The sequence below is a fragment of the Salarias fasciatus genome, chromosome 5, assembly GCF_902148845.1.
Source record: "Salarias fasciatus chromosome 5, fSalaFa1.1, whole genome shotgun sequence".
Taxonomy (NCBI): Eukaryota; Metazoa; Chordata; class Actinopteri; order Blenniiformes; family Blenniidae; genus Salarias; species Salarias fasciatus.
In genome coordinates, this window is record NC_043749.1 from 23,309,032 (window position 1) to 23,330,028 (window position 20,997).

The 20,997-nt window shown below is 42.8% G+C and overlaps 2 protein-coding genes across 3 annotated transcripts; both read left to right on the top strand.

The window, feature by feature from the left end:
* Positions 1-1,201: 1,201 nt before the first annotated feature.
* zmynd10 (zinc finger, MYND-type containing 10) lies at positions 1,202-6,512 on the top strand. Its single transcript, XM_030091115.1, has 12 exons — positions 1,202-1,290; positions 2,656-2,764; positions 2,858-2,974; positions 3,054-3,107; positions 3,218-3,343; positions 3,991-4,079; positions 4,151-4,245; positions 4,489-4,661; positions 5,560-5,685; positions 5,777-5,898; positions 6,138-6,263; positions 6,413-6,512. The coding sequence occupies exons 1-12, from the start codon at positions 1,202-1,204 to the stop codon at positions 6,510-6,512; spliced, it is 1,326 nt and encodes a 441-aa protein (XP_029946975.1).
* A 2,224-nt stretch (positions 6,513-8,736) lies between these two features.
* Positions 8,737-20,731, top strand: LOC115388025 (ras association domain-containing protein 1). Of its 2 annotated transcripts, XM_030090954.1 has the most exons (7): positions 8,737-8,972; positions 10,008-10,360; positions 11,403-11,527; positions 18,671-18,775; positions 18,973-19,258; positions 19,342-19,457; positions 19,574-20,731. In XM_030090954.1, the coding sequence occupies exons 2-7, from the start codon at positions 10,042-10,044 to the stop codon at positions 19,718-19,720; spliced, it is 1,098 nt and encodes a 365-aa protein (XP_029946814.1). In that variant the 5' UTR covers positions 8,737-8,972; positions 10,008-10,041; the 3' UTR covers positions 19,721-20,731. The 2 variants fall into 2 exon arrangements, with proteins under 2 accessions (XP_029946814.1, XP_029946815.1); XM_030090955.1 differs by lacking the exons at positions 8,737-8,972; positions 10,008-10,360; positions 11,403-11,527 and adding an exon at positions 15,529-15,958 and having other exon boundaries at positions 19,574-20,728.
* Positions 20,732-20,997: the final 266 nt, after the last annotated feature.

Below are 20,997 nucleotides of genomic sequence, written 5' to 3' on the forward strand. Positions count from 1 at the left end.
GAGCTTGTGGGACCTTTTCAGGTTGAAGATAGTCACGCTCAACTCCCAGTCCTACTGTCAGTTTCTGGAAGACACCTTCTTCAATCAGTGGTACAGGAAGAAGTCAGCATCGTTCAAGAAAAACATGATTTTCATGCAGGACAATGCTCCATCACACGCATGCAAGTACTCCACTGCGTGGCTGGCCAGAAAAGGTCTTAATAAAGAAAAAATAATGACATGGCCTCCTTGTTCACCTGATCTCAACCCCATAGACAAACTGTGGTCTCTCATTAAATGTGAGATCCACAGGGAGGGAAAACAGTACACCTCTCTGAACAGTGAGGCTGTGGCTGCTGCTGCTGCGCACAATGTTGATCATGAACAGATCAAGACACTGACAGAATCTATGGATGGCAGGCTTGTGAGTGTCTTGCAAAAAAGGTGGCTATATTGTTCACTGATTTGTTTTTGTCTGTTTTTGAATTCCAGAAATATATATTTGTAAATTTTGAATTGTTATATTGGTTTCCCTGGTGAACATAAATAAGTGAAATGGGTATATATTTCTTTTTTGTTAAGTTGCCTAATAATTATGCACAGTAATTGTCACCTGCGCACACAGATATCCTCCTATAGTGAAACTAAAAAGCCCCACTCCAATTTCCCAAAATATTCAGTTTTGATATTTATGAGTCTTTTGGTGTTCATTGAGAACATAGTTGTTGTTCAATAATAAAATTAATCCACAAAAACACAACTTGCCTAATAATTCCGCACACCTGTTATATTATATATTTCGTGTTATATTGTAAAATTCATGTTGTACATGCAGTTAGATCTTCCTTGTCTTTAGCTTTCTGTTATCAATCCTTACTACGACTTACACTATTTCTTGTTCTTTATTGCACCTTTCATTACTTTTTGCACCACCCTGTGTGCTATATGAGCCTCTTGCACCTGTAAATTTCTCCACTGTGAGATGAAGTCTTCTATTACATGACATCTATGGTTTGAGCTGAGCTCATGATAAACTGTTGGTGTTGCTCTGCCGCCCCCGCGTGGCGGAAAACCTAACTGCACTGTGAGCATGTGTATGTGTTTGCCAGTAACCATGACAACCGCTCCAGCCTAACTGCGATTGTATTAGTCTTTAACGTGGTAAAAGTTGGAGCTGCGGTGGTTTTGTCAGCGCACTAGCAGACCCTCCGTCTTTATCGATATGGCTCACTCGGTGATCGATGCTCTGGAAGCGGAGAGTTTGGTCCAAAGTCTGGAAACACTCCGCCTGAAGCAGGTGGGCTCGGACCGGTGAGTGTGAGCCTGATGCTCTGGTGATGTGACTCTCTAGATCTTGGTGATAATGCTGCGTCTTATTGTTTTACATTTGGAACCTGTGTGTCTCTGTGGTCGTTTCATGGTTGTGCCGGCTCTCTTTGTGGTCATTTTCTGCAGCTGAAGCCCATCTCTTCTTTGATCAAGTTTCACAAGTGAATTTGTTGTCATGCAGTGAAGCGTAAAACCATTTCAGACAGAATGACCCCACAGGAACTCTTTCATGCGGTTTGTGTCGCTTTAATTCACATTTGTGTCTGAGCCGATTGAAGCAGGGACTGTTGAAGAGTCTTTCAGATCTTCAGATTACAAATGACATTTTTAATGAAAAATAGACGTTACTTTCAATTATCGAGACACAGTTTTATTTTGACTCTCCTTTTACTTTGAAATGGAAAACAAAGGTCACTGCCTCCTTGCTTTCTTTCTTTCTGACTGTAGATCAGACTGAGATCTTGTGATTCACTCATTTATTCCACTTCCTGCCTAAAAGGTGTTTGGTTGCTTCAACTCTGTGTCTCCTTTCAGTCTTCTGCTCAATGATGAAACTGATTTTTATGTATTTTTGGCACAATGTGAGGACAGGACAGCATCCTTAAGTGAATTTCTCAAGTGACCCCTTTTGCTTCATCCAACAGTAAATAGATATGCAATGACTAGTTTGCTCAACTGGAGCACCACCATCTTCCTTTTTTCTACACTTCCTCTTTCCATAAGACAAGAGGAGGCTGATAGGCTATTTGTTTCACACGCTCACTAAAATGTATGTTTTTGAAGTTCATTGGTTGCTTATATCTTGCATTAAATCCTTGGAGGCTATGTTTGTACAAATTTGAATTTTTTATTGATCAGATGACACAAAGCTCTGCATCCTGGAGCATATGCAGCCACAAACAGTGTTTGGTGTGTTTGTTGCAACATGTTCATGGCCTGTGGTTATGTGTTTACTCTCCACGTGTTTGCTCTTTTTCTGTGACATGTAAAAGTGTATCTCTCTGATACACTTTAATTTAATTACAAAACATTAAAAATAGTTTTAACCCTTTTTTCTCTTGACTTGTGTTGACACAGTTTTACTCCCAGTGGACATAGATCTGCTTCTCAGTACCAACCTTGAACTCATCTTGCATGAGCTTGTTCGTTCTCAAGAAGATCAAGAAACTCACTTATTTCCTGTGAACTTTTGTATTTTGGGTGTTAAAAAAGCAACTTTTATAGGCCTATCCAGTATGGTTCTTTTAGTAGAAATGTAAATCTACTTTTTTGAGTACTGAGACCTGTTCACTGTGATGTGGTGTCCAACTTCGTCTCCTGCCTAGATTTCTCTCTGTGTGTTAACAGGTGGTTCAAACAACATGTGAACATCCAGAAACTGAACATGCAGGCGATTTTGAGTGCAACTGCTATGCATGATGAGTTCATCAAGGAGATGCTGGTATCATGTGGAAAGGTGACCACCTTTATGTGGCTCATTTTAAAATGCAGTGACATCTCCTGTCATCGCCTGCGTAGCCTGAAGTGAATGGTTTATTCCCATCTATAGATCCCAGTCCTGGTCAGTGAGCTGATCCTGGTGGAGGTGTGGAAGCAGAAAGTGTTTCCTGTCTTATGTCAACTGAAGGACTTTAATCCAGCCAGCACGTTTCATCTGTCTATGGTGGTGAGTGAAATCATCAAGCGTAGTACCTTTATCACTTCACAATAGTCATGCTTCATATTGTTTTATTTTCTGTTTTCAGATCTACCATGAAGCCACAATTATAAATCTGCTTGAAACAATAATGTTTCATCAGGTCGGTGGATTCACAAACAACCTCAATGATGTGTGAATATAGTTTGAATGCTCCTGGCGACTGAGGATTCATTAGTTTGACATGTTGAAATGTTGGCGTGTCTGGTGCAGGACTCATGTGAGGCAGCTGGTGACTCTGTTCTTGATTTGGTGGATTACTGCCACCGCAAACTCACCCTGCTGGCCAGCAGAACCACCAACAGCGAGGATCACGATGAACACATTTCCACTACAAAGGTAAACTTCTGAGACCTGCGCTTCTTTGAGTCTCCCATTCTGAGAAGAAATAGGAAAATTTACTTTTTTTGTGTATCATTAAAGACTTGTCAATCAAATACTACATTGGGTCTGAAACTGACTGTTTTCCCCTCGTTCTATAACGGGAGATAGTCCTGAATGATAGACCTATCACTTCAGTAGGTAACTTATGTGGTTTGACTCTTAAGAATTTCACCAAACTTCTGCAGACTTTCTATATTTTAATTAGGACTGTTGCAGTTACTCACAGAGTTAGGATTAGGGTAAGCAGTTGGCTCAAAGAAAAGAAAAAGGAGAGAAAACTTAGAGCACAGGCAGTTCTGAGTCTCTTGTCTAATGAGTTCAGCTGTTTCAGTCGCCTCTGCTTTCTTCACCTCTGTGAATAATGAGGATTAGAATCTTCATGTGAAGGTTGAAAATGTTACAAATATCCATGTACATGTGCTCTATGTGCCACATATCATAACACACTTTGTGTTGTTGTTTTTTATATGAAAAGTGCATTATAAATAAAGATCGACTGACTGATTTATTGATTGTATAGTCTTTCATCAACACTGCAGAAATGTGTCATTTGCTCATCCTGTTTTAAAAGTTTCTGCCATTCTTTTTTCTTATTGCTGAAGGAGGTGCAGAAGCAGAACGTTGCTCTGGAGTTTGGCATCTCTTTGAAAGCCTTGTCTGTGCTGCGATACGTCACGGATCACACCGGCAGGTATATGGATGCACATTCGAGATGCACTGCGTTACGTACAGTCCGGCTGACGCTCTTTCATCTCCTTTCAGCATCAGCGTCATCCACCGCATGCTGTGCACGCATAACCTGCCCTGCGTCTTGGTCCAGCTGTTGTGCAGCTGTCCTTGGAGTCGCCACGTCAAAGGTGCGTCACACCACTTGTTTTCCACAATGCCTTTACAGTTTCTCAACTTTCTCAAAGCATTCCGTTAAAAACACACTCACTGCATCTTCAAAAGTTAAGTGAAATGATTATTGGCCAGTTTCATGATTTTTTTTTCTGATAGCTGCATAAAGACATGAGGGATTTTTCAGTTTTCTCCTGAGCAATGTCGTTCACATGAACTAATCTTCTGTTGATCTGTCTGCTTTTTGTCGCCCACTGAAGGTAAATTGCAGAAATACATTGATGGCAAATGGCAGAACGTTCCTGCCGAGGATCACCTGAAGATCATCAAACTGGAAGGTCAGGTGTGGATCGCCCTTTACAACCTGCTGCTAAAAGAAGACTGCCAAAGAAAATACGACTTCAACAATTTCAACAAGAATCAGCTTCTCAAGGTGCAAACTGAGCGAAATATTGGCCAACTATGAATGTTTTTATGATGACGCTGTGGAACTCATCCCAGAATGCTGATATAATCATCCAGTTCTTCACGTGTTCAGCGACATGCTGAGCATCCGGTGGAGAGAGTCAGTTAGGATCAGGACCGACTCCTGTTACAGTCAATAAATGAGGTCCACTACCTGTTGAACCCAAACTGGATCCTTATTCACATCAATTCAAACAGAAATTCACTTTTTTTTTCTTTTCAAAGAACTTTAATGCAGTCATGACTATTTTGACCCTTCCTATAATATGATCCTAATAATGCTTTGTAGTGGGTAACTTGTGTTGGTCTGTATTTTTTATTGCTTGTACTTTCCACTTTTACTTGTGGGTTTTTTTTCCATATATTTAAGGCCCAGCTTGGAGAATTATTGCAAATAGTTTATGCCATATATGCATAGAGTCTGGTACTGATTTATACAACTGAACAAATTAAATATACCGAGATAGTGATCAGGGCGTGAGCGATGCAACTTGTGCTGATGTTTTTGGGGTGTTTGAATTTTGAATTGCTCTCATTAACTCCTCCTTCATCGGATGCCTGCGGGATCGTAGCTGGAAGCCGTTGTTTCGGAAGTGTGCGTTGCCAGGTCATTGTCCTCCAGCCTCATATCTGATCTGCTGCCTTGTTGGAGCACAGATTCAGTTTCCACTGCTTGTTTTGTCTAAGACATTTCCTCCTATTATAGGTATTCTCATCCTCTTCCTGCTGCATTAATTATATAAGCAGAGAGCCGTTTGCGTCCTCCTGTTATCACGGATTGCTTCTCCTGTCCATCTCCTGCCAATCTGATGATTGTGACGTTAACTCTTGCTGTTGTCTCATTTATCGTCCGTCTTGTGCCACAGCTGCGGGGCTTCATGACAAGCGTGTTGATTGATCAGCTGCCAATCCTGGCAGACCTGGAGCGATTCCTGGCTCAGCTGGCGGTGACGGACCCAGCGCCTCCCAAAAAAGAGCTGATTCTAGAGCAGGTTCAGTCACACGAGCCTTTTGTGGTTTTTATGCATCTCTGTCCAGATACTTTTCCCAGTACATTTACCTTCAACGTGTCTTCACTTCTAGATCCCAGAAATATGGAACCACATTGTCGCAGAGAATTGTGGGAAGTGGGAGGCAATCGCTAAATATCAAGCCAAAGAAATATTCAGTCCATTTCATCTTGACTTGAAAGAACAGGCCCAGAGGTAAATGTGCAATCCAGTTGTTCTTGGAGCTTGGAAATTTACAAAAGGTCCCTTGCACAGAGAAAACACAGCCATGCTCAATATTTTGATGACTAGAAATGCTACAACCCACTTTTTCCTATAAACTTTTATGATGGACTTTCAAATTTCAAGCCCACTAGAGAACACAGGTTTGTGAATAAATGCCGGAGTCAGTCCTGCATCCATCAGTTCAAGTCATTTTGTTTGTTTGATTCCAGGTTGGCTGAAACGTACAACATGGATGTGATGGACAGTTTACTCCCCGAAAAAGCGAAGTGCGGCTCCTGTGGGAAAGAGTCCACGAAGAGATGCTCTCGATGCCAGTCGGAGTTCTACTGTGGCAGGTGAGACCACGAGAGGGGTGCGGACGCTGCGTACAGGTGGAGTTCTCACTAACGCTCGACACCTTTTTTCCATTCGTATAGTACATGATTGTTTTTTTTCTTCTCCACTGATGTAAAATATCTCATATCGTCTGATTTGGTCGTTACAGAGAGTGCCAAGTGAAGCACTGGCCTAAACACAAGGAAGCCTGCAAGCTCATAGCCGTCGCCACACAGAAGCTGGAGAAGGAGCCGAGCGTCAGCGTCTGAGGAGGCGACTGTGTGGCCGATGTTGGTGGCAAAGCCAAAATGAACAAGACTTCAGTATTTAAAGATTTGACAATGTTTTTATTGTCTGTGCAGCATACTCCTGCAATTCAAATAGAGCATGTTTCATAAAGGAGACCAGGGAGCAACCTCTGTTTCTTTTGCCTTCATGCTATTTAATTAGTTTTCTATTTCAGCATTGCTGTGCAAAAAACTTTGTCAGACCAACTGTCAATAAAATTGTTGGAACAGTGTATCTTGTGTCAATATTCAGTAGTTTGATGGTGCATTAGCCGCAGGTATTGGGAGACAGGGAAAGTAGCTGAAGATTTAGCAAGGGCTTGGTGGTCTTCCCTCAAAGTTAATGTTTCTTCCAGTTGTGTTCAGACTTTACCCTCCCTGAATGCCGCCTTGCTGACTTTCTACACGGGACAGCAGGACAGCATACGTATCTCCACAAAAGAAGTAAGTTTATGAATCTTCAGCCTCCAAAACATTTTTGATTCAATCATTTTCAACTAAAAAAACCCAAACTGTTTTGGTAATAAGACTTTTTGTCAATGTTCTTAGCGTATTGGGCCAAGCTTTGGTGTTATAGATGGATTTAGTGCTTTTCTTTCATCAAGGTTATTGTGTATGTCTTCAAAATTAGTAGCATCCTGATGTTTTGTTTTGGTGTTCATTTTGTTGAATTTCTATCAACCATCCACATTTTTATGTAATAAACCTTCGAATAGCGGCATGGTGGAGCAGTGGTTACGGCTCTCTCCTCACAGTGAGACATGACCTGGTTAAATCCTTCATGTTTGCCCTTCCTGTGTGGAGTATATTGTTGGTGTGTAAGATTTTCTCAGGTACTCTAACGTCCTCCCACATGCTTATCAGATAGTTGGTGACACTGAATTGCGGTTTGAGTGTATGTGGATTCGTCCTGTGACCGCCTGGTGCAGACTGATCATGTCAGCACATCTGCCAGTTACAGGGAGCAATGCACCAATAACACACTAATTCCTCCACCTTACCTCAGATATGAACCAATAAAAAACTCTGCCATGATTGTTATGTATCAGGTAAATCTGTGATCCATTACTCGCATCGCACACAGCTCCAGCTGCTGCTTCGTGTTTCCAGCTATGAAGGAAATATATTCAAGTGGTGCTATAAGTCTAAACCAGCAATACTGAGAAGCTATTTTGACAGTTTTCTTGAGTTTGGTTTCACTGAGAAGTACAGCATCAGAAAGATGTGAGGAGAGTCTTCAGCTGTTAGAAAAGGAAGCCATGAAGCCACCGAGCTAAAGCAGCACCTGATTACCAAGAACCTTTCGTTCAAAGACAAAATAATAAAGGATTTTTTTTTTTTAATTAAATGAATGTCATCATTAATACGGCATTTAGGGCAACAAATGGCAGATTGTGTTCACATAGTTCACATACAGACAGACAACCATGCACACTCACATTCACACCTAGGGACAGTGGGTTATCATTTAACCTCACATGCATGTTTTTGGACCGTGGGAGGAAGCCGGAGTGAACACACGGACACACACACACACCCACACACACACACACACACACACACACACACACACACACACACACACACACACACACGGGAGAACATGCAAACTCCACACAGAAAGGCCCTGAGCCCCGGACGTATTTGAACCCAGAACCTTCACTGTGCCACATTGTGCAGACATGCTTTAAAAACGGAGGCAATTTGTCGACTGCACAGAGAGATGATGCTTTCCAGAGTCAGGGAGCCACGTCTGCAAAGGCTCCATCTCCTCTGGTTCTCATGGGGGGTCGAGCAACGTCCAGGATCATGTGGTCAGCTGACCTCAGGGCTCTGGAGGGCTGATGCACCTTAAGGTCAGATAAATACTCTGAGGCCGGTCCATTCAGAGACCTAAAACAAATAAAACAATCTTCAAATCTTCTGACCCTCAGGTTTGGGTGTTGGCTGCAAGGATTTTTTTTTCTTTTTTTTTTTTTGGAGGTGGGGGTGCTGCGGGGTTTTGAGGGCTGCAGGGTTTTAGATTTCTGCAGAGTTTGGGGTTATAGCAGGGTTTAGTAGGGTTTAGTTCTGTCGCGGGGTTTTCGGGCGCCGCACGCCTCCACTCCTCCTCCCCGGAGCTGCGGACTCAGAAGCACCCCCTATGTGAAAACATCCCGGATGTGCGGCTCAGTGTCATCTCACTCTCTCTTTTCCTCCTTCCTCCGCTCTCGGGGCTGACAGATGGTGGAGAGCCCGCCTGATGTGACCGTCAGCAGCAGCTGGAGCCCGGCTCTGCCCCGCCGCCGCCCGCCGCCCCGGAGCTCCTCCGGGGATGAAGCCGAGCACACCTCCGTTATACTTGGAACGAGTCCAGACGCTTCAGCGGAAAGTTTTCCTCCTCGGATGGAGGGAGGTTTGAGACAAAGCGGCTGCCACGGAGCTCTTTTCTCCTCTCTGTTGGTAAGTCACACTTTAGACGCCGATCTTTTACTTTCTGTACTGATCAGACATTTGATCAATAAAAGAAAACGTCGGTTCTTTCTGCACAAGGAACAAACGACCGGGTTTTACTCTACATGTACAACTTCAAGCATGTTTACCCCCCAACCACCCCCAACTACTTTACATCGGTTTCACAATAACGTCAAAATGAAGACAAAACTGAGAGTAAAAAAAGAAGTGATCCACCAAAGAGTCGATTCATAACTTGATGAGCAAGTTTGATTCTGAAAAAATGTGATCCAAGTTAAACACATGTAGCTCAAGGATTCATGAGAATTATGTAATCTAATGATAAGGACCCGTTTCAGGCATTTTTTTCCCTCTATTCTATTGGATATTTGGCTCAGATGGGCTTGAAATGATCATCATCCTTCAGTTAAAAAACAAATTCATCTGTTGGAATTCGTACAGGTTCAGTTGCCCATGTGTGGTCTGTTTCAAGTAGTTTAATAAAATGTTTCCTCCTTACACATATTTTACACACGAAAGCTCTGACATTCTTGGAGTTTGGGATGCTTTTAATACATGAAATGGTAATTTTAAAATACGGTGCACCTCTCATGTCATGCTTCCCTCCCTAAATTATTTCCTCTACCATTCAAAGTGTCAGTTATGGCTTCATTTGACTTTTCATTTTACATTGACATAAGGATTTTAAAAACAAAGTGTAATTTAACAGTAGCACAAATGAAAAAACACAATATGTTTCTTTTTGTTTTATTAGTCATCCAAAATTCATGAAGGTAAAATAATTACAAGCACATCGGAGATGCAAGGCTGTCAATGATCTTTCAAATCACATCAAAGCATCCTCAGTAGAAAAGCATTTTGGAGTTTTTTTTCCCACATTTGCAGGCTTACTGGATGTTTTTGGCCTCATGCATCATGTGACAGATGAAGGTCAGATCGTGACAGATGACGTTGGGGTTGAAGGTGGATGGATGTAGCGCGGGCTTGTTGCCGTCTCTTACTTTCTGTTTTTCTGCCTGTCAGTGACGATGGAGGAGGAGCTGCTCTGAGCCACACCATGTCTTGGGGGGAGTTCATTGAGCTCCGCGATCTGAATTCGAGCGGCGACCAGATCGAGCTGACCGGCTCTCGCTCGCCATGCTCGCCTCCCCGCCTGGAGAGGACCAACGCCCTGAGGATCAGCCCCGGGAAGGTGCCCGACCTGCTGAGCAGGGTGGGCATCATCAGGGTGCTGAGCAGCACCCAGGACCCCCAGCTGAAAGAGGAGAGAGGAGAGGGACACCACTTCCAGCCCTGCAGCCACGCTCAGCCCACGTGGTGCGACCTGTGTGGCGATTTCATCTGGGGCCTTTACAAGCAGAGCCTGCGGTGTGTCAGTGAGTCAGCTTACGTAGGCCGCTTCTGCTTCAGGGTGTGTGCATGTGTGACTGCTTCGGTGCATATGCATGATCAGAAATGAGAGCAACACCAACACAGAGGAAGTTTGCCCCGGCAGAGGAAGATGCAGCCAGCAGTGCTGCTGAACGCCCAGATAATCCTGAGCTCGGCCTCTTTACCAAAACAAAACTTTACAGGTTGATCTGCTTTATTTACCAAATCATTATCCTTAATGTCATGTTTCTAAAGATAGTGGGAACATTGTCGGATATTGCACCGATAACTGTAACTCTATGTTTCAGATTCAGTTCTTCGGAACTTTCTGACATTCTTGCCCGCCTGCAGGCATTTCTGAGTGGTTTTGTTGGTTTGGTCATTATTCCGGTTGAGGCTCAGCTGCACGCCAACTCTTTCAAGAGTCACTTTGACAGTGTAAAGGTTTTTAACTTCCTTTCAAATCACTGAAATATAAAGAAATAGAAAAATACCTCTCAGCAGTAATGTGATCATGAAGCCACAATTAAAAGATACTGAAATACTAACACAACCTTTCAGTGATATCTCACAGTTAGTTATTTTAAAAAACACTCGTGGTGTAAAGACAATTATCTGTGTATTACACAGTAACTCTGAGGCATTTTCACAGATTAAAGCACACAGCAAATTCTCCAGTGTTGAATTAATTCTGAAAGTATTAAAGAGTGGTCTCATATATACATTTTTGTAGTGTTAAAATCTCAACACTGACCAGTGTTAATTTTCTAATGCTGACACTCTGTGGAATTATATTAATATTCCTCTCTGTTGACCAGTGTTCCTATTTAACTCTATACAGTGTTACTTCTTAGAATGAACACTTTAAAGTGTATATTTTAACACTTACATTTAACACTACAACAGTGTATATATGAGACCACTCTTAACACTTTCAGAGTTAATTCAACACTGGAAAATTTGCTGTGCAGCTTCTGTTTTAACTACTGATGATTTTGTCTTTTCTTATGTTTCACACCTGAACTCTTTCGCTCTCTGAATTTTCAGACTGCAGGTTCACGTGCCACTACCGCTGCCGGGCCCTGATCCGGTTGGACTGCAGTTGGGAGCGAAGCTCTGCAGCTGACAACGCTTTTGTTGTGGAGCATGTGATCGAAACCGACACGAATGTGGTAAAGACCTTTTCTATTTGGATCCTTTATTTCAAACATTATTGTGGTGGCAGTAACCGGCGGCATTTCACCAACACGCCACATAATAACCTGACCTTTATGCTTTGTATGGGATGTGCGACATGTTTCAAAGACATGGTGGTTGTGTTTTGAGGAAATGAACCTATGGTAACATCAAGGTGTCCTGGATGTTAGGGGCGATCACAGATGTGCTGGCGGTGGTCATGCATTGCAGGTTCACATAAGGTGGCAGCATCAGACTTGCAGAGGGAAGTAAATGGATTTAAAGGGGAAGCTTTTTTTGTTGAGGTGACTCCCTCGATCAAGATCCAGTTCACCTTGTTCAGTTACTATGGTGAAAAATCAATAAGAGAGTTGTTGTGTGTATCATGATATATGGCTTTATGTTAAAAAAAAAAAAAATCAAATGAGACAAAAGCAATTAGTAAATGTCAGTGCAGGGCATCAAGTGCAGAAACTAAAAAGATGGTTATTTTTCATTTTGGCAAAGTGTGTTATGTTTTTAATCCTTATGTCTGCCGCTTGTGTGGTCACATCACTGTTAACAAATTCAGTTTTCACATTTAGATAAAGTGTTGCAACTTGAACTCATGCAAAGAGTCCAGTTCTAAACTTGTTATTGTATTTATTTCGAACAATTTCCTGTGAAGCGTGGACTGAAAATCTGAAGGAATCTAAACGTCTACATAACTGTAATCAACAGGCTTTGGCGCCTAACTGATACTATTCACCCTCTCAAGGACCTGCTGCTTATCAAAGAATGACAACAATGTATAAGAACACTCTGGCAAGGTGCAGTTCACTGCAGAGTGAAGGCATGGCTTTAAAGTTTGTTGGTGCGCGAGCCTCAGTGTGCGTCGTCTTCTGCACGGAACACACAGACGTAACCTGCAGCCAAAGATTGTCTCACTGGACTACAACGCAGCCACGAACCGTGTTATTCATAACACCTGGATTTGTTCTGCTTTGAGTCTAAATATCTCCACGTGAGCACCTCATTACTGTGTAGAGACTTTCCGAACAGGGAAGCTCATGGAGGAGTTTCTTTCTTGTACATATTTGCCATAAAACTGAATGATGGTTGATGCTGTTTAAAGATGCTCAGCAACACATCACCGATTGTTCTCACAAAACATCTGGTTCTCGGTTTATGTTCTTCTCAGTGTTGTTACTAGAATCTGCTCTGGTGTAAATTATGCCCGGGATGTTCCAGATGAATAGACCTAAAAGGGATTGTTTATCTGAAATTCTACGTGCTGACCTGAGCCTTGCTGTGAGGAGTCTGCATGTTCTCCAGGTGTGTGCATCCGCTTTGTGGACTCCGGTTTCCTCCCACAGTGGGATTTGAAGTCTGGTCCACCGCTGTGTGACAGACGGTGTTCCTGATTCTGATAATTAAGACACCACAGTTGTCTAATACATTACATTTAGATCACTCATTATGTACAGCTGTAACCTGGCTGAGTTGTGTGGCTTCAGTTGAGAACTGCTACAGCCTGGGACAAAAACACCATCTGGGGCAGTTTTGAGGCAGGAGGGCATAGTGCACTCATGTGGGGTAGTAGGAAGACAGATTAAGAATATTTCTACAGTGTTGAAATTCAGATTCTTTTCATATGTCATAGATCATAATTCAAATAAATTAATTCATCCATCTTCTGTACCACTAGCTGGAGCCCTCAGATAAAAACTGACCCTGGGAATACCCTTCAAAGAATTCCAGGGACTGGATTTTACTCTATCAAGTGCAGGCGCCAGTTGCAAAGATTGAACATTGTGGAACTTTTTCCTTTTTCATTACAATAATCTGTAAACATTAAAAAAAAAAACACTCTATAAACATGTGACTTATTATGTTTTTCACACATTGTTGAACTTCTTCACTTCTGAGAGCCGCTTCCTCTCTGGAAAGGTCTTTTTGATATATTGAGCCATATTTCTGACAATCCATGTGATCGATTCTAAAATGCTCCTTTTTCTTACACTTAGTACCGCTGACTTTTTCAAACTTCCCTAAAGTTTGTTTTACATGTTTTATGTTCGACATGTTTTTTTTTTCAAATTCTCACTGGCAAAATTCTGATATCATTCTTTTATTTTATATTATATTTTGAATACAATATAGATTTTAGATCGTTGAAAATTATTCTATATTATTTTCCCAAAGTTTGAACAGGAACATATCTCCCAATCAAAATTCAACCCAAATTTCTAAATCAGAAGAATAAGAATATATAAAGTTTATTAATTGCTTCAACAAATCAGGACAAAAAATAAATAAATCTACAATCCCAAACGATGTTGACAGGATTTAAATAAATATCAGTTAGGAAATGGACATTATGAAAATACGTGTTTTTGTAAAACATGAAAAACTAAAAATGCTAAAAAATATTTATCAGTAAAAACAAAATGAATGAATAACAGGGTCTTTTGTGTGCATGGTTTTGTTGGATGATATAACTGGAATGGCCTGAGTCTGAATGTGTTTCTTGTGTTAGCCGTGTGAGGAGCCTGACAGTTTGCCAGCGTGTCGTTTTCTGTTTTCTCGTGGTCGCCTGGGATTGGCTCCTGCTTCCCTGAATCTGAGCTTGAATAAAGTTTTGGTTTCATGGATGCATTAAATACAATAGCATCAACTGAAATGCAGTCACTGAGCACTTCTGTAAAAACGTGTTTGGCTGAGTTATTTAAGCTCAATAAGGAAGTACGGTATTTAGTTCCTTCCCTCTTTCATATAAATAAAAAACTGAATAAAGAATCTCGCAGTGTTGGAAAAACTACAGGCAATTTATACTCAAGTACAATAAACACAAAGTTTTGTTTTATTAATTACAGCAAGATTGATCTTCTAAACAAATGTAATCCTTTGTACTAAAAATACACTTATTGGCCACAAAAAAAAAACAAAACAAAAAAAAAACAAAAGGCTTGAATATCAATTCAAATTGTGCCCATGCTCACTGATGACTTTTTGAAACGTAGCAATTACAGATTGTCAGTAATTACATAATAAAATAACAGAATCAGAAAAATAGTGCTGGAAGCAGTTTCCAAAATACTAACTAATGGCAGTAATGTACCTATTTGTAATTTAACCTTTAAAATACAGTGAATATACCACAATATCTGTGGCTGTATTAGTGAGTGGTTTAGACACTCTTGGAGACGCTGTTTGCATGTTGTCCCTGAGCACATGTGACCGTTCTGTGGTTTATCAGAGGGTGAACTGGTGACTCTGAACTTGTCCATATCGTTCATAAACGTGACTGTGGGTGTCTGGCCCTCTGTCCAGGGTGTTCTGTAACCTGCCTTCCCACAGTCAGAGGCTGCAGTGGATGAAGTGTCCAACCAGGGGTGTCAAATGTATGGCCTGTGGGCTAGAACCGGTCCACCAGAGAGATCAGTGAACGTCCAAACTGTACACTTACTGGACAGATTCCCTCATATCCCTGGACATATCTTGTCTTGATCTCTGCTCAGGCAGTTTACTGCTCTTCATCTCTCACATGGGTTCAATGAAGGCCCTTTTCAAGACTTTTCCTCAGGGAATAAAGTTTTCTTTATTCTATTCTGTGTTTTGCTGCTCATCACACTGAGCTGGATGTGTCTCTTCGGTGTTAAATGAAATTCCCCAACGATCATCTGCAGTGTAGATTGATGTTTGGGGGATTTCTAGGAAACACGGGAAGGTGATCACGCTGTGGGAATAATTAATTTCACATGCTGTCTGAGGCGGACCTGAGGCCACAGCCATGTGACTGAGGAGGGGGGGTGGAGGCTGCGGTATTTCCCCCTGATGTCCAATCGCAGGCGGTCCTCGAGGTTTTGTGCATTTTCTAAACCCAACGGTCCCGGGCGGAGGTCGAGGCGGAGGCGGGGCCTCGAGGCGGGCAGGAAGCGGCTATGCCCGGGGAGGGAGGGGAGGGAGGGGGTCCGGGGGACCGGGGCGGGGACGGCACCGGCTCACATCCTGTTTCACACAGTCTGTTCAGTGGAAACGTGGCCGGCTGATCCGAGTCTGACTGCAGAAAGTTTTAGCGACTTTTTTTTTAAACTATTCCCGAGACTTTTAACTGCGGACATTTGATCGTCTGAGACGGAGTTCGTCGTTTTATCGTCTGTTCCTCCGCCGCCGTTTGGTTTCTGTAAAATCTCCACCCAGCGAGCTCCGAACCGCCCAGTCGGTGTTTATCAGCGCAGCTTTATCGAGAAGTTCTGAGTTCTGTCCTTGGTGGCACCATGGCCGACGATAAGACCCCGTCCTTCGAGATGACCTGGGGAAGCTCCACCAGCAGCGGCTACTGCAGCGACGAGGAGTCCGACTCCGAGTTCGAGCAGTACTTCACGGCCCGGACGAGCTTCTTCCCCAAAACCCGCAAACCTGCCGCCACTCCGAGTGTGAAGCAGGTGAGGGGACGGAAAATGAATAATAAGCGATAAAATGTTTAATGTACGGAAGCATTTAGTTTCGAACTTAATTCTAAAAAGGGGAAGTGAAAGCAGACTGAATTCCCCTTCTTGCCTTATCTGAAGTTTCCTCTTTCTTTCTGTCAGTTTTTGGTTTATTGGGACATTTTCTTTCCACTCGGGGTTTTTTTTCTCTCTCTCTTGCTGAGTTTTCTGCTCCCGGGAATGTGTGGTTTGCTTCGGGGCTCTGGGTAGAGAACTGCTTCCTCCTGTTTCCAGGCCTGAGCGGAGGAACTCTGTAAAGTCTGTTCAGACTGGGGAGAGAAAGAAATCAATCTGGCGGTGGAAAAAGGTGAAATATGCGAAGCAACCCGCCCAAAAGCGCCTGACATAAACACAGAACTGGAAGCATGGGCGGACTGGAGCCCAGAAGGCCTCCACCCACACCGGCAGACAATGTTTCTGTCATCTCTGACATTTACGAACATTCCCCCTCTTTCTCTCTTTCTCTCCATCTCTCTGGTCGATTGTTTGTCGCAACTGCAGATGTCTTCATCTTTCGTGCTTACTCTTAAGTTTTCTTCTCTTTTTTTGGTAGTTTCCACTTCCCTATCACTTTGCATGTCGTTTTTTGCTTTTGCATGTATTTTGGAGGAAGCATATTCTGATTGTGCCTCATTCTGTTAACCTCTTTCAGGATGTTTAGCATCATTTTTGCACTTTTTACATCTTTTGGTATTTGACTGCTGGCTGTTTTTCATCTTGCATGTCTTTTTGTTGTGTTTTCTCGCTCTGTTTTTACTTGTTTGTGCTCTCTTTCATGTCACTTGCGTGCCCTCTGACCTTTCAGGCCTTGGGCTCACGCCTGGCTGGCTTTCCCAGTCATTCTCTCGTATGTGTTTCTTGTGTGTTTCAAAAAGGCACAGACTCAGTCATGTCCGAACCCCCGCTGAGATCAACCCAAACGCCTTGTTTATGACGCATATCGGTTTTCCATGCAGGCACCCACGACTCATTGACTGGTCTCTCAGGTTTTTCACACTTTTTCTCAGTCACACATGAGTCATGCAGTGTTTTGGCCTTCCTCACTTCCCTTTGTTTTTGTGACACACACCCACTCAGGTATCATCTTTCTCAACCCTGAAACAGAAGCATTTTGCTGTTGAAATACACGGCCCGCACCTCCCTCTGCTCAGCCCACAGGCCGGTCTAGTTCAACGCTGTTGGCACATCCCACTCTGTGTTTACATGGCGCTCCTTTTGTGGGCACAGAGGCACCGTTGATGTGCTTCTTCTTCTTCTTACCATAATGCAAAACTCAACTTGACCACTGTATTGATTTATTGAGCTAACAGCAGCTGGTTAATTCTACAGCTCTTCGCTGAGCATGCAGATCCCAGCTATTGATTCTCTGCTGCTTAACATTGACTTATATGCCGGTGACCATTGTTAATACGCGCAAGATTTTTTTGGCAGTTACCCTGTGGTTCAACAGTTAATTGGATTGTCAGCCAGAAAAAAGACGAAAAGTACGTAAGAAGGCTCTTGTATGGCAGTGGAGTAGTGGGCATACTCTCCAGGAAATCTCCTGCCTCTACTGTCAATTCCCTCCTGTTTTTTTTTCTTTTTTTTTTCCCCAGAAAATGAAAATATGCTGCCTCAAAGCTGAATTGGCAGAGACAGAAAAGAAGTTAACGGTTAAAACTGCACATGATGGAAACCAGAAGTCCATGACTGAAACATGACTGGGGTTGTGCGGTCGACGAGGCAGCTGACTTAACAGGATGTGCCTGTGCGACAAGGGAGGGCATTGTCTCTCCCACTTGTGAGAGGCGGCTATTTTTACATGAATACCAAGCTGAGGAATGCAGCGCCGAGCCGTTGGAAGAGCTCATTGCAAACAGCTGCAAGTTTCACAAACCTCTCCCTCGTCCTCCCTCCTCCCTCCTCCCACACGGGGGGGGGGGGGGGCCGGCGCTCCGGGAGAGGATTGGACGTGGCTGACATCACCACTGCTGCGTTGTCAGGAAGTTGAGTCTGATGCAACCGGAAGATAAGGAACCAATCAGAGATGGTTTTCAAGGGGAACTTGCAAACATAAAGTTAGAGCGCTTTATAGTTGTTGATACAGGAAATGGGAGTGGTGCTTTCGGGTGTTGTTAAGTTTTAAAATGACAAAACTCGTAAAAAAAAAAAAATAAATAAATAACTTGAAGTGAAGTTTTGTTGAAATCGAGCTTTTTATTCAACATAAAGTGAAATCTAATTCAGAAAAATCTAATCTTTATTTGGAGAACAAAGGAAATATGATTTCAGATTTTCATTTACTTTTGTAATTTTACACAAGCATGTCAAATTAAAAAAAAGCCCTTTTTAAAGATCTTCCCTGAAGTTGAACCCAGTCCAACACTGCAACTAACTTCTGCAGATTAAAGAAAAACCCTGCTTTGGAAAAAGCTTCCATCTGCTTGTAGAAGCTCTGTGTTTCCACACCAGGGTAATGTTATAGAAGGAACTCTTTCCAAGCTGGATCGGCGTAACGTGTTCCCAGCTTCTCATTTTCGTGTTACATGGCCCAAAGTTAATGTTCCAACCTCGGACCACATCATTATTCTGGCTTATTAGCAGCTGTTGAGCTGAGGTTTCTGAGACTGGAGCGGTGTGCTGACATCTGCTGGTTTAACACCGCAACTCTTTTTCTTTTGCCTCCAGGACGAACAAGTGGAATGGGGCAAGCAGGAGTGGACGGCTGCAGACATCCAGCAGAAGGTGAAGGAATACAACGCTCAGATCAACAGCAACCTGTTCATGAACATGGTGAGTCATGAGTATTTACAGGAAGATCATGCTGTTGGAAATGTATTATCAGAAATATATCAGTTGGACTTTGAGTGTGGAGGTTTTATTATTCCACCCACACACTGCAGCAGCTTCTTCTGTTCAAATGAAGGATTTAGTGTAGTATGGGATTGAAATCACACTGAAGTGCCATGTCCTCCTGTTTCACCCCACAGAACAAGGATGCGTCCTACACCGGCTTCATAAAAGTGCAGTTCAAGTTGGCCCGGCCTGTGTCGGTTCCCACCCCAAAGAAAGGAAGCTCCGACGCAGGAGCCAGGAAATCCAGTGGAGTGAAGCGTCGCACCTCCTTCTACCTCCCAAAGGACGCGTCCAAGCATTTGCACATAAGTTCCCGGACTTCTGCTCGGGAGGTCATCGAGGCTTTACTGAAAAAGTTCACTGTTGTGGACAATCCTGGAAAGTTTGCCCTGTTCGAGCGCAGCGAGCGTCATGACCAAGGTATTACTGCTTTCAAATAAGCCTATGCTGTATATTTCTATTTACATTTTTGCTGTAGATTATTTTCTTGCTGCTTCTTTTAGTCTATGTCCGTAAGCTGTCTGACGACGAGCGTCCGCTCCGCCTGCGCCTCAGTGCTGGACCCAATGAGAAAATCCTCAGTTTTGTGCTGAAAGAGAACGAAACTGGTGACGTCAATGTAAGTGCATCTTCGGAATTAGAGTAGCCCATCCAAACCTCTCCTCAGACCCCACAAACAAGCTTATTTCCATACTTTACATGCATCGTTGATGGTTTTCTCCCGTTTTTCTGCAGTGGCATGCCTTCTCCATGCCCGAGCTGAAGAACTTCCTGCGCATTCTGCAGCGTGAAGAAGAGGAGCACGTCAAGCAGATCGTGCAGCGCTACGCCCTGGCCCGCACCAAGATGCAGGAGGCTCTGGCTGGCTCCACCCCCGGCTGATGTGACTCCGCGCTCGGGGTTCGAACGTGCACCTCTTGGCTGGACGGTCGCCACGGAGACGACCAGCCATCGTTGCATCCAAAGATCCCAGAGATTACAACTCCAAACATCTCTTCTGGAGGAGAGAGTGAGACTGGGCGCGAGACAATGAGAGAGAGAGCGAGCGAGAGAGAACCAGCGCGAATGTGCGTGTGAGATGATGCGAGAGATGAGAAGTGCCTTACACCTGGAGAGCCTGATGTGCCTGAGAGAATGAGTTGAGAGAATCAGAGACTGGCAGATGAGACAGTGGTTTTAGCCTGTTGGGTGATAATCTGGTTATCCTGTACCTCAGCTGTGTCACTTTGACTGAATAAATGAAGGTTAGGGGCTTTTTCCACACGTTAAAAACTACAAAGCAACCCAGTGAAGAATGTACTGCAAGATAATTGAGCAGATAATCATATTAAACATACATTCCTGTTACATTTCCGGGAACAAAATTGCAGATATATTCGATTCCCTTTACAGTCAATTCAACCATTTCCATGAATGTTAAGCTTTTTCGCCATAGTTTTAGTTTCCCACTCTGCCACCTTCTTTAAAGACACATTTTTTTCCCCAGCTGAAAGGTATTTGGATGATCATTTAACCCGATCTCAGGAGTCTGCCATGTCCTCTCTTCTCTGCACACCCCTGATGGTGCAACTCTTTTATTTCACTGTCAATGTGTGAATGTGACTGATGTATGGACATTTGTGGTATTGAATGTCAAAGTCACTCTGGTTGACTGAAATCGTGAATGAACATTGATGTTACATGTGTTTCAATGGAAACTACCTGTCATTCCTTTATATCTGTGTTCTTCTTTGTCCTTGAACAAAATGTCTTCTGGTTTTGTTTTTTTTTTTGCCTTTTTTATTTCACTTTTATCTTGTCTGTCTTTGCACAAATTTACATGTTGTAACAATCTTTGCAATTGTGCACTGTTCAGTAAAGGGTTTTTTAAGCCTATTGGGTGTTATTTTTTTCAATGATAAATATTCCCTACAGATGATTTTTTTAATTTAATTTTATTGGGTTTTTTTTAGATCCAGAGAATAATGAAAATTGGTAGTTTTTGGTCAAATGCATTCTGAACTTCTTTTCTGATGAGCAGTTCACAACAAATCTATTCAGTCTGGTATCATCCTTACAAGAAGTAAGACATATTCAAATTTCAGAATTTAGCAGCTTTCTGAAAATAAATGATTAATAGTAAAAAATAATTATTTGCGAGTTTTTGTAGTACGATAGTC